Source organism: Hydra vulgaris, chromosome 05, assembly GCF_038396675.1.
Source record: "Hydra vulgaris chromosome 05, alternate assembly HydraT2T_AEP".
NCBI lineage: Eukaryota > Metazoa > Cnidaria > Hydrozoa > Anthoathecata > Hydridae > Hydra > Hydra vulgaris.
Genome location: NC_088924.1, coordinates 11,932,714 through 11,946,690, shown reverse-complemented (window position 1 = coordinate 11,946,690; position 13,977 = coordinate 11,932,714). Strand labels below are relative to the sequence as shown.

The 13,977-nt window shown below is 28.5% G+C and overlaps 1 protein-coding gene and 1 long non-coding RNA gene across 2 annotated transcripts; both read right to left on the bottom strand.

Moving 5' to 3' along the window:
- Positions 1 to 5,579: 5,579 nt before the first annotated feature.
- Positions 5,580 to 6,733, bottom strand: LOC136079967 (uncharacterized). The gene is made up of 2 exons (XR_010638344.1): positions 5,995 to 6,733; positions 5,580 to 5,909 (listed from the first exon to the last, which is right to left on the bottom strand). It is a non-coding gene; the product is annotated as an uncharacterized LOC136079967 (long non-coding RNA).
- A 4,825-nt stretch (positions 6,734 to 11,558) lies between these two features.
- LOC136080562 (nmrA-like family domain-containing protein 1) lies at positions 11,559 to 13,379 on the bottom strand. Its single transcript, XM_065797379.1, has 2 exons — positions 13,344 to 13,379; positions 11,559 to 13,128 (listed from the first exon to the last, which is right to left on the bottom strand). Exons 1-2 carry the CDS (start codon positions 13,377 to 13,379, stop codon positions 12,211 to 12,213), a joined length of 954 nt encoding a protein of 317 aa, XP_065653451.1. The 3' UTR covers positions 11,559 to 12,210.
- Positions 13,380 to 13,977: the final 598 nt, after the last annotated feature.

Here is a 13,977-nt window from a genome sequence, read left to right as displayed (position 1 = left end):
TGGTGCTTTTGTAATGTTAGACTGTACTAAGGGCATACATGTACTTCACTTCTCTGTTTGATCTTTGCCAAATTGTCACCGCCCAATGATCTATATCCTGGAAAACATATGAAAAAATATTTACATGATAAAACAACAATACAATACCTTAAGAATTTGTCAGTGCACAGTAATAAAGATTGAGTTAAAGAATGAATTTTTGTGTATTTGAAATATTGTTTATTTTTATTTTTTTAATTTTTTCATTTAAATACCAATATTATTGGTATTTTCTTCCTTTATTGGAGGTGAACACATTATCAATTTGATACACGTACTCCACTGTCTCAATAGTAAATATACCTACAGCTCAGCAGTTGCTTTCTTAAGTCATGATTCAAGACCTTTTGTCAGTTTACATATATATGGGTGTCTGGGCCAAAGGGGTGTAGCTGTACCTAACCAGTTGGTAAAAAATTATAAAAAAATGCTCTAAAACATACCTAGATTGTGTCCTTTTATTAGCAAGACTGAAAAAAAAAATTCTGGGGGGCAGCTGCCCCCCTGACCCTCCTACTTAGGGGGTCTGGGGGCCACAAACCCCCCCCCCCGGCTGGGGGCCTCCGGCCCACTGACCCCCGGGTTTAGCCTCGCTAACGCTCGGCATTTTTATCTTACCGCCACATTAAGCCCTCCTATACTTACAGCCCCAGGCCTACAAATGTCCTAATCGGCCATGATGGCACACAGAATCTGAACAAAGGGTCCATAGTTCGAATCTCGGTGAAAGCATTACTATTTTTTACTCGGTACAGAGGAGAGAGTCCACCCAGCTCTGATGAGTACCTGATGCAAGTTTGGGAAGCAATTTCTGTGACCACGGCCCCTCGTATGCCGTGGTCACAGAAATTGGTGAACCATACTTCACTTACCCTATGGATCTAATCTGAAAGGGTTGTTTTTTTTTTACTTTTTCCTACTAATTTGAAAATCTTAGACACAATTTTAAAGTATAAGTTTTGTTTCATTTCAGCACTAGAAGCATATAAAATAGTGTTTACAGCTGGTGAGGAAGATGAGCTTGTTGAATACGTTCAGTAAATGCTGGGAATGCTATTTGTACTGACTTTGATGGAGCTTCGCCAAATGGCTTACCAACTGGTTGAAAGAAATAAAAAGCCACATCTTTTCGACCATGAACATGGTGCAGCTGGGTACGATTGGTACAGGGGCTTCTTGAAACGTTACTCTAACCGTATTTCACTTAGAAAACCTAAAGCTACTAACCGCAGAAAGAGCGACAGGCTTTAATAGAATTGTTGTTGATTCGTTTTTTAACCTTCTGGAAAATGTCGTTGACAGCAAAGAAATAAAAGTAAATAAAGTTTGGAACTGTGATGAAACAGGCATGACTATTATGTTAAAATCCTTTTCTAAAACCATATCCACCAAAGGTAAAAGTCAGTAGGTGCAATCATCTCTGCCGAGCAAGGACAGCTTGTAACTGCTATTATTTATGTGCCGCCGATGCTGATCTTCCCACCCCAACGAATGAAGGAAGAGTTAATGGATAGGGCATCTCCTGGTGCTTGAGCTGAATGTCACCCAAATGACTGAATACAATCAGAGCACTTTCTAAACCGGTTTAGAAATTTTATTACTCATATAGGAACGACAAAACACATCAAAGTGCTTTTGATCTTGGATGGTCACGCGGCACACATAAAAGCATGTTAATTAGCTATATTATAACGAATATACTATATATTTCATGATCTCTCCTTGGTTCACTCCTTTTCTTAGTATATATTAATGAATTAAATGAAACTTTTGATTTTATGAATATCATGTTTGCTGACGATACCAATCTTTTTTTATCAGACAAGAAATAAACAAACTTTTTTTCAATTTGAATAAGGAACTTACACCAACTTCTACTTAAATCAAATGCAATAAATTAACCTTAAACATTGACAAAACAAAATAGTTTCTTTTTAGCTCCTCAACATAAAAACATCTTTGCCAAAAGATTTGCCTAAACTTTTTATCGATAGAGTAGAAATTAAAGAAGCTTCCTTTATTAAGTTCCTTGATATTTGTCTTGATGAAAATATGTCATGTAAAACTCATATTGATTAAAGTTGCAAAAATATTGGAATCTTATATAAAGCTATATATTATTTAAACAAAATATATTAAGGCTATATTAAGGTTAGAAATCATTTAAACAACAATATTACTCATTTAAAACAACTATAGGGTAGAGCGGGGCATATAGGTAGGGCATATAGGGACACTTAAGAAACAAATGCTAGTAGCGGATAAACTAATCATCGTTAACACTGTTGTTTATAAATTTCCTAAAATTTATTGATATAAGAAAATAAAAAAATAATTTTTTTTTTTTTTTTGAATAAGTTACGACAACCATAATAACGAAACTCTGGACAAGCAAAACTTTTATATTTTGCAAGTAAGTAGGGAAAAATGGGACAGTTAAAAATCAGCAGTTATCCTTTCATGTAAAGCTTAGAAAAAGAATGAAAAATGAAAGCTATCTATTGTCTAAATATGTTCAAACATTAAACTCTCAAAAATGTAACATACCTATAGAAACTACATATCCCTACACCTATACACCACATAAAAGAAATAACAGCTAAAATAAAAAAGTTTCTTTTTGTGTTCTATTATAAAAAACCTCCGCTCTACTCTACCCTATATTATTGTTAAATTGGTTACAACTAATGAATTTGAAATTAAACATGAAAATTTTATGGATGGATTTTATGGACATAAATCACACAAAAAATATCCTCAAACTATTTGGCAACATTTTTGGTGAGCTGACTTATCAGCAATATGCCAGTATTGAGTAAATTTAAATTTAATAAGGTTTTAAGTTCCTTTTCACTGCATTTATCCCATTTTGGATGATCTTTTTTAAATCATTTCGTACCTTCTTTGTTCACATTAAACACTATTAATAATCGAAGTTATAAAAATAAGAATTTATTACTAATATTGCTTTTCTATATAAGAAAAATAATATTTTAAACTAAAAACGAAATCATTAAACTGTAAACAGTATCACCAAATGGTAGTAATATATTCAATTATATAAATAGCTTGTTGTCCCGATATGCTCCACCAAAGTCATTTTACCGAAATTATTACCCCACTGTCCCGATATGCCCTGCTCTACCCTACTACTCATTTATTCATAGCTATATAAACTATGCGAATATTGCGGACCACCTCAGATTTTGATGAAACTTGGTAGGTTGGTTTATTTAATAGTAAAGGCAATTCCTGTTAATTTCAGGATAAATCCTTTTGTGGATCATTAACTACGGTACATTTGTCTGATTTTTCTAATTTTTCTAAAAATAAAAAAACTTTATGAACGAAAACATATTTTGTTCATACTTTGAAGCTCTATATTTATAAAAAAAAAAATTTCACTTAACATTTTAATTTTTTTTTATTGTACACAACTCTAGACTTTCTTTAGTAAAATATTGACATAGAATTTTTTTACTGCCACATTTTATCCATAATGGTTACCTAAAAATATCTTAAAAATGCATTTGTATTTATAAATAGTTGGTTTTTGATGGGTCAATATACAAAATCAGCAATTTAAGAAGTGAAAAGACATGCTTTTTTAGTTTCTATAAAGCGACAGGGCGGAGGTCTTGAGACTACGCCTATTTTAAAACTGGGTTTGATTTAAGCCTAATTTAAAACTTATTTCTAGTACTGATAATAAAATACTTTTATACAAAATATATGGATATCTTGTACTAAAAAATATAATACAAACTAAATTTCACCGATTACTGTATTTTTATTATTTTTAATAAATTTGGTGCAAATTTTATTGTTCCGACATTCTAATTTCGAGTACCCACTATAATAAATAAATAATATGATAAATTCCCATGAGTATCCACTTTTTTCTCTTCCTGAAATCACTGTAATAAAGTCTGATATTAAAATCAGAGTTGATTTTAGGTTTCCGATGGCTTAAAATGAAGGCACAATTTTTTAAGTTTAGGCCGGAGCCATTTCTAACAGTCCATAATTTCGCACTGATTTGTATTTTAACAGAAAATTTATGAAAGTTAGGAAGCCTACCGTTTATAGAAACTAAAAAAGATTATGTCTTTTCACTTCCTAAATTGCTGATTTTTTTATAATGACTAACCAAAAATCAACTATTTATATTTGCAAACAACGTTTGCATATATAAATAGTTGATTATAAAAAATGTCAACGTTTTACTAAGGTTAGTCTTGAGTTGTATAAAATATAAAAAACTAGAAAGTTCAAAATTTTAATTTTGCTGCTAAATTTTTTATTTTGGGAAAAATTAAAAATTTCAAATAATCGTTCCATAGGCTTTTCTTAATAACATAAACCAACCATTAAAAATGGTTCATGATGGACCTTTGACCACTTGACAAAAATGACTCATTTAGTAAATTAAAAGAATTCAAAGAACTTTTTGTTCCACTAGGGTTACATGTCAGATTAGGTTCTTTCATTTTGTTAACATTAGAACAAATTACTAAACATTACAGATATTATTAAATTCGTTTTAAAAAAGTCCATAGCAAAGACGTATTTACAATTATTAATTATTTTATATTTTTTTTTAACATAAAAAAAATTACTTTCAATCAAAAAAAAAAAAAAAATTAAAGCAAAAATGTGTATCTTTATTTTGGGTAATTTTACATCAAATCATTTAATCCATTGAAACTTTCTTTTTGGGCATTTCCGAAAAGTCACGCACAGAAACTCGCAAATATTTTGTGTATAATTTTCATAAAAATAAAACTAGCGATTTCCAATTTACTTTCATTTAGTTCTAATCTATATAAATATTTTTTAAACAAAGAATGTATGCATTAATAATGTTATCAAAGTAAATAAGGTTTAAAGCGGAACCACGCTCGGAACACAAAAACCCAAATTTTAGTTACTAGATAAATAAACTTTAGTTTTTCGGATAATATAAGTTTTAACTATTTTAAAAATACTATAGATATTAGTAGAGATTTTCAGAAAGTTACAAGATTGCAATGTGTATCATAGAGTCGCAGCAATCGTTTGAATGCAGTTCATGTATCGTCACACACTAAAGTCATGCACAAGTTGCGAATTTGTCGATTTTATGTAGTTATTATTATGAAAATAAATTACTTGTGAGTATTTCAAGTGAAATATCATATCTCTACAACTCATATTTAATATATTTAAAAATGAGTTGTAAAACTATCTTAAGTATGCTACCTACCCAGTAGGCACAGCGACGTGACAAAAACGTGAATTTCACGTTATTTTGGCACGAGACATTTAGGTGACTTTTTGGTCCCCATGAAATGACCAATTCACGTGATTTATGGACGTGTTTTTCACGTTACTTTTGGCACGTGATATTTAGGTAACTTTTTGATATTGATATTTAGGTAACTCCCCATGAACTGTCTAAAAGACGTGCTTTTTACATTAATTTTGGCACGTAATATTTAGGTAATAATTATGCTTTATAAAAACGAAGTATTTGGATTCGTGTAAAGAAAAAAAACTCATTGTCGAGGAAATATTTAATACGTATTAAATTACATGGTTTTATTAGTCAGTATATAAGTTCTTGACATAAACATTTTGAATTTGTAATAAAAGCTGCATTTTTGTTAAAATATCCTCCTTATATCCAATAAGTAATAAGTACAAAGTCATAGATCTACAACTTACAAAGACCACGCTTCGATCCACAAAGAACGCACTTCAAACTTAATCTAACGAATCAGTCGATATATTCTCCCATAAAAGCACGCTTCAAACATAATCCAACGAACCAGTCGATATTTTCTCCTATAAGCGTACGCATCAAACTTTATCTAATGAATCAGATTTAGCTGAAAAGAAATGAATAAAATCTTAAATAATAATATGATTATTTAATAATCATCTTAAATCACAAACTTTTAAAACAAATCTTACTTGGTAAGTTACCAACCATTTTGGCAACAAGATTTTCTAGTTGTTTTCTTTTATCAAAATCATTAAATAATTTTAAGAAAACAATACTACATACAATGTAGAAAAATAAAAAAAGTCATTTGCCTTCTAATTTTATACTCTTATTGCTAAAAAATAAATAAGGATTTAATAAAAAAAGACAACAAAAAAGTCGACAGATAAATAAAAAAAAGAAGTACAAAATAAAAAATACAAGTCTAAAAAAATATTGTTTATCTATATATATCTATATCTAATATCTGTCTATAGATAAATATATATCTATATATAAAGTTAATAACTGATGCGCGTGATTAGAAAAAGACCTGTACTCACCATATGTGATAACATCTGATTAAATAATTTGTTTTCTTTGTTTTCCATCTTCTTATATTTGCACTTGTTTCTGCATTAACTTGTTCATACATTAACACACTAGATGCAAAGGTGACAGCCCATGAAGTTGGTTTAAATGAGTAATCTACAAAGTTTTAAACATTAAATGTAATTTTAGAATGAACACAGAGAAATCATAACAATTTTTAAAAATGTAATAGTTACCACATAACCACACAACATTATAGTGGGGATTTTATATCATTATTTTCCTAACCATGGTGAGATTTTCACCTTGAGGCTCCTTTTGCTGTGGAAACATTCACCGCGGCTAAGGAGCCTCATCTACCCCTAATTATATATAATATATTAAGTATATAACTAAAAGTATATTAATTTTGTATTGTATTAAGTTTTTTACTGTTATTAAGTTTTTTTTTTAATATTTTAAAAAATTTCTCCTGTTTGTCCAATCTAAAGATGTTACTGTAAAATTATTCAAAACTCTTGCTATGTTTTACTTACTATATTTTACTTTTATTTTTACTGAAAAAAAAATTTAAAAGATAATAAACAAAAATCAGTTTTCAAATTTGAAAAGTTTGAAACAAAAGGTGATAAAGGATGTAAAACATCTTGTAGGATATGCAAAAAAGAACTGCAGGGTCTGGTGGCAAAAATGAAAGTACACTTAATTAGATGTTATCACGAAAAATATGCAGAAAGTGATATAATGAAAACTTTATAAATGATTTTTTGTAATTAGTACTATCTAATTCATAATATTAAAAAAAAAAAATTTAAAACTCCATTTCCCAACAGTTAATTTGGTGTACACACCAGCTAAGGACCGGTGAAGTCAACTTTTTAAGACTTGAATTTTAATGAAAATTTAACTGAAAGACGAATTTAAGCCGTATACGTTGCCCGAATTTAACTGAAAGACGAATTTAGACTTCTAAACCGAATTTAACTGAAAGCCGAACTTGGATTTTAAAAACATATTTAATTAAAAAAGAAATTTCTTAAGAACTTTTATAAGTTTAATTAAAATTTTTTTTCTTCTGTTTTTTTGTTTTTTGCTTTAGGTGTTCCAAGAAGACCAAACTACTTTTCCATAGAGTACATCAGAAAAGTATGGAACAAGGAAGTCCAAACCTCCTTCCTTACCGATGGTGCGAAATATGCTCGGAGCTTGCTTCAAATCCTAGGTCTCTTGCTTTTAAAGCGTGCTTCTGGGAGCACCTAAATAACTACAAAAAAAAAAAAAAAAAAAAATTTTGGCTGAGTGGTTCGAGGAAACTACTTCTTATATTGGTTACAACCCTCTCTCAACTCTTTAACTTCGAAACACTGCTAAAAAGCTGCTAAGCATGTGTTTCTCTTTAAGGCAATTAATCAGCAGAAAACTATGCAATTTGATATTGATAATTATATCTAATGGTGTACACAGGAGAATAAATTCGTGGCTTTAACTAATAATTATGCTAATTTTCACTTGCACTGTAGATGTTTATTCTTATGGTTTACTTTGAGTCATTAATTCTATAAATATAGTTCTGCTATATTTATTTTATTTTAAAATATGACAATAGAAAGTTTTGAAATAAAAAAATATTGCATGCAAAATGTCAATCAAAAATGTTCTGCGGTTAATGAGATATCGAAATTTTAAAATTTGTATACTTTAATAATTTTCATAAATTTCAAAAAACTCGCCGACATTTAGTTTAACACGTACACTATTTTCTTTTATTTCTTTAAATTAACAAGAGATAAAATCTCGTCACTAAGATGTGAACTTATAAGTTCACATCGTAGTGACGAGATAATAAACGTATTAAAGCCAAGAAAGCTCATCAAAGAAATATCTTTCAAATCGGAACTATATAATTTAAATCGCAAAATATGTTTTCAATTGAGAAATATTTTTTAAATCACGAAAGATATTTTCAATCGCAAAATATTAATCCATTTTAATTGCAAAATATATTTAAAATCCCAAAATAATCTTAAATTACAAAATACTTTTTGAATTTTAAAAAATATGTTTTAAATCCAGAAACATTTTTTCAATCGAAAAACGTCTTTTAAATTGCGAAATATATTTTAAATCCAGAAATACCTTTTGAATCCAAAAAAAAATTTTAAACCAAGAAAAAAATTTTAAATCTAGAAATACATATTTTAAAGATAAAACTTTTATATAACATTTTGAAAAACAAAATGCTGATGTTAACTTTGTTTTGTTGAGGAAGATAACATTTATTCAATACTGAGTTTTTTTGTCCTCAGTGCGGTGAACGAAGGAGACGATCAGAGAAAGAAACATCAATTCAAAACAACTACCCTGAAGAATTGATTAAGCATTACTCTCACAAATGAATGCAATACAAAAAAGTTGTTTTACTGTTAAGTTGCTACCATGATTTGAAAATCAGTGTTAGTACATTAAAACGTTATTTAAATATTAATAATATTAATTTTAAAAAGCATATAGCTGGTTCAACCAGCGACGGTGCAAGTGTAATGATAATATTTGGCAAGAATCTCCTAGTCTCTATAATTTGTGTTTGAATCACATTATACACTTAGCTTTTTGTGATGTACTTTATAAAAAAGAAAAGTATTACCGTCTTGCAAGATGAAGATGACGTTGATGGAGATAGAAATGACAATGGTCAAGATAATATTAATGATGATCAAGATGAAAATTATTATTCTGACGAGAGCGACGGTGACGTCGAAAAGTACGGACAAGTTGAATTAACAAATTTAGGCAATGTAGAAGAAAATATAAAAAAGTGTTCGTATAATTGTCAAATTTTTTAAAAGTTCTTCTGTGAGAAATAAATATTTTGCAAGAAAAGATCAAAATAGTTTTAGGAAACGAACTTCAGCTGGTGTTAGACGTAAGAACTCGTTGGAACTCAATGATCGAAAAGATATCTAGATTTTTAAAATTATTTTATATCTTTAAAGAAGCTCTGCAATATATTGGAAGTGTACATTTAATAAAAGATATTAATATTGAATTATTAAATGAATTGGAAAATGCTCTAAAGCCTAATAATTTAACTGTTGAAGCTCATAGCAGAGACGATGCTAATCTTGCAACAGCCCAATTAGCAATTGATTTTATGTTAAGAAAACTAAAAGAATCCAATGGTAATTTAAATAGAAAGCTATTAATGACGATGAAAACTAGAATAAATAGCCGTAAAAACCAAGAAATAAAAGAGCTATTAGATTCTCTTGTAAATGGTACTATGCCTTTAAAGAAAATACAATTATTTACAACAGATTTACTGAAGAGATTATTTGGTGTGGATGAAGAACAGCAAAACAAACATGAACAAAAGCATTCAGCTGAAAATAAAGAAAATACTACAGGAAACACAGTACCATTAACACTGGTGGAAGAATGACATAAAATATTAGAAAGTGCGAAATGTCCAATTATGCCAAGTTGCGGATATAAATTAGCTAATATTAAAAAAGAATTTTTATTATTTTCAAAAACTAAAAAAAGAACTGTGTATTTATAAAAATTGTATTAAGCGTTGATTACGATAAAACCAACATCAACAAATTCCGAACAAACATTTTCTGTAGCATCCAACTTCTGCACAAGAATTCGTTCTAGATTATCGGACAATTCATTAAGTGCATAAGTTTTTTAAAGTTTTATTTTTTAAGTAAAAATAATTGCTCTGTTTTGTATTAAACACTTGCAAGTATTTTAATTAAGTTAAGTTTATTTTTGCTAGTATATTTACATGCATTTTATAAAATGCGATATTTTTAAAAAGGTAATGTTAAGTTTATTTGGTAGTTTAAGATTATAATAAAAGTATAGAAAATATATTTACGTTAGACGTTGAACTGGCTAAATGTTGTTTTATTTACCTTAACGCATACCAAATCCATTTTTGAAAATCGGCGCGAGAACAAAAAATCATTTCATGCTTTTTTAAAATTGCAAGTTAAAAAGACGTAATGGACCCGGACCCGAACCCGATAAATATTCTTAGACTTGACTCGGACTCGTCGGGTCTAAAAATGCCGGGTTTTCCCAAACCCTAATAAAAGCTCATTACATGTATTTTAAAGTGAAATTTTAAAAGGAGAACTAAAATTGTCTGGTGTCAATGGCTTACAACCTTTAGCCTGACCTACTTGAATTGTCCAATATGGCGATCCCTCTATTTGACTGTCTTTTGCTGTATTTTCTTGTTTTCTCGGAATGTGCACTCATTGCAAAGATGGGGAATACCTTTGCCAAGAATTAAAAGGCATTTAGAGCATCTGTGGACACTTTTCTCACTTTCAAATTTTTGGCAGATTTCTAATGGATGCTTTTGATTGAACTTAAGCTAACCATTTGACAGATGAGACAATGGCATGATGGCTCCCTTGTAGACATCTTAGGATAAATTGAATGGAGGTGGAACTTTTCTGTTTTTACCTTCATCTTTTCTCCTCATTGCTGAACGACATCCACCACAAATTCCTCTAGGAACTATTGAGTCTTGAAAATTAATGTCTTTTTTAAGCACTGTCTTTACTTTTTCAATTATAAATCTAAATTTAAATGGTATACTTAGGGATCATCTTATTCAACTAAATGTTTACCAAGAAACCACAAAAATTAGAGCCTAGGAACAAAAATATCTTAAAGATTTATCGCCAAGCCAGATTGCGCGGGCTACGAGTTAATAAAATTTACTATTTATAAATAGTAAATAATTAACTCAACGAGTTAATTATCTACTATTTATTACTGAATTTAAATTTATCAACAAGTTTAAAGTTTTAAATAATTATCTTTTAGGGCACGAAAGTTCTGACCATGTAAAGTTTAAAACCTCTCTCTTAAAATGCGGGAATTCTATATTTTACATAGATATAACTATAGAATGCTTGAAATTATGACAAGGAGTTTGGGCTTATTCGGATATAAAGTAAAATCTTTAAAATGTTAGTGCCCTGCCCTTGGATTATATTTATAACCTATAATAATAGAATATTATTAATATTAATGAACTTTTTTTTTTACTTTAAAAATTAACAAAAAAGTTATTTAAAAAACTTTACTATTGTAAAAGGAGCGTACAAAACCAACGAATAAAAATTATTTTTAAAAATAATCACTATAAGATAAATTAATAAAATAAGTTATTAAATACAGATGTGTCAATAGTCAAAAATGAATATAAAATTGTATTTCACAAACATAAATATATAAATACGGTGAGTGCAACAAATAAACCAACCACTTGATTTTTTATTGTTATAAATAAACATGTTCACTCGAAAAAATTTAATGTTACATAGGGTCGCCAGATGTCCGATTTTTACATAGGAGATTACAGTGCCGAATCACTTAAAATCAAAACTTTTACTGTGCTCTCCCATGTAAAAGTTGAACATTGAACAGTCAAAATATGCATATATTTTGGCAAAATAAATACATATTTTGACTGTTACATAAAGAATAACCACAATTTTGAAAATGATTAAAAATGGTTCTAAAATCAAGAAGATAAAAAAATAGATTAAAAAAAATAAAGCATATTATATATATATATATTTTTTTTTTTATATATCATATATATATATATATATATATATATATATATATATATATATATATATATATATATATATATATATATATATATATATATATATATACACACATAGACATATGCACACATACATACATACATACATACATACATACATACACACATACATACATACACACATACATATATACATGCATTCATACACACATACGTATACATCAGGCTGGGCTTAAATACACACATACACATGAATACTCACACATATAAAGAATTACGCAGTTTTGTTAGAAATAATTTGAGTACGATTCTTTTTGAGCCAAGTAGCAAAATTAACAACATCTGGATTGAGCTTTTTTGTTATATCAGCATCACGCTTCATGATTTGATGATTAAAATAATCAAACATTACTCGAATATCATTAACACCAGGAAATTTTAATATATACTTAAAAAGAAATCTGTTAAACGAACCTCCTGGAAAATAAACTTTGAGGGGCGACAACTCCTGATTCAATAGTAGTACTAAATCTTGGATTTTCATGTAATCTCCACAAAGTCCAATGATTTGTGATTTGTACTGTTCAGGCTCACCAAAAACACTTGCAACACAGTTACCAATATCATCAACATTCATCAGATAAATCTTTTTTTCTTTGTCCATTGGTATATTTAGTAAAAATCTTTTTCCAAATGCCTTATTAAATACGCTTCCAACAATTTCTTGGTAGAACATAGGCATTCGAACTGAAGTAAAGTGAATTTTATCCTTTTGTTTCATGCCATAGTCTTCAATGGCTGCTTTGTAGTCAAAATGTAAACAAGGTTCGTTGATTTGAGACTCTACATTTTCCAAACCACTAAAAACTATATGTTTAACATTGTTTTTTATAGCTTTATCGATGAAGTTAACACCCTGCTCAATCTCTTTGTTTTTTACAAAATGAGAAGTAAAATCAGTGACAAGAAAAGCACCATAGCAACCTTTCAAAACAAAATCAACACTTTCTTTATTGTCTAAATCAGCTTCTGCTAATGTGACATTTTTAAGACCAGAAAGTTCTTTTGCTTTCTGTGACTTAATATTTCTAGTTACTGCTTTCAAATGATAACAATCTCTTTTTACTAACGAACGAAGCACTGAACCTCCTTGGTTGCCTGTTGCACCAAAGACAGCGATAATTTTAGACATCTAAAGATACAATGAAATATATCTAAGAAACATATTTTATAATGAATATTTAATAAATTCATCAATTTACTAATCTTGAGACAGTTTTGAATTTATTTGGATTAAAGCAATGTTATTTGTTTGGGAAACAATCAACTGTATTATAAAAAACTTATTAATAAAATATATCCAAACATTTTATTAGTATAATTACTACAGTAGCGTTACTAACTTACATGTACATTCATATACCCCATAAGATTGAGTAACATTAGCCAAACATTTTTTATTTTCTGCGAAATTAATTACTAAATTTTGAAAAAATTTTATAACAAATTTTGGTGACTTAATTAACTTTTCACTATTTTTAAATCCATTTATAAGCATTTTATAACTATTTTTTAATTCATAAATTTTAAATATCTACAAACCATATGTTTCTTATGCATTAGATTAGTCGGGGGGTTAAGTTAAGCTAATAAAAACTATTTGCATTTTTGTATCAAGACTAAAAAAAAAATTTTAACATACATAATTTATAAAAATATTACACATTTTAGTATTACATCACCTCTGACATAATAGATTAATCTTAACAATTAAAGATTTAAGTTTTTATAAAGCTGTTTAAGCTGAAACTATTTTTATCTATCTGGTTTTCTGGAAAAAACCACATTTTTTATGTTTTTTTGATGCAAAATTAGAAATACACGCTGAAATATTAAGATTATTTCCTTATTTTTAAAAATTAGGAAAACAACTGATTCATATAACCCAACTTTTGGGTCCAATATCTTAAAAAACCATGATGTAAAAGTTTTGATTTTGCTATTAATACTTTTAGTTACTTATTTTACTTGTCACAAAAAA

Excerpts from the sequence above, each read along its gene's own strand:
- LOC136080562 (XM_065797379.1), bottom strand. The coding sequence starts at position 13,379 with ATGTTACTCAATCTTATGGGGTATATGAATGTACAT. Across the intron at positions 13,129-13,343 it reads TGGGGTATATGAATGTACAT|ATGTCTAAAATTATCGCTGT; the intron begins GTAAGTTAGTAA and ends TTGTATCTTTAG.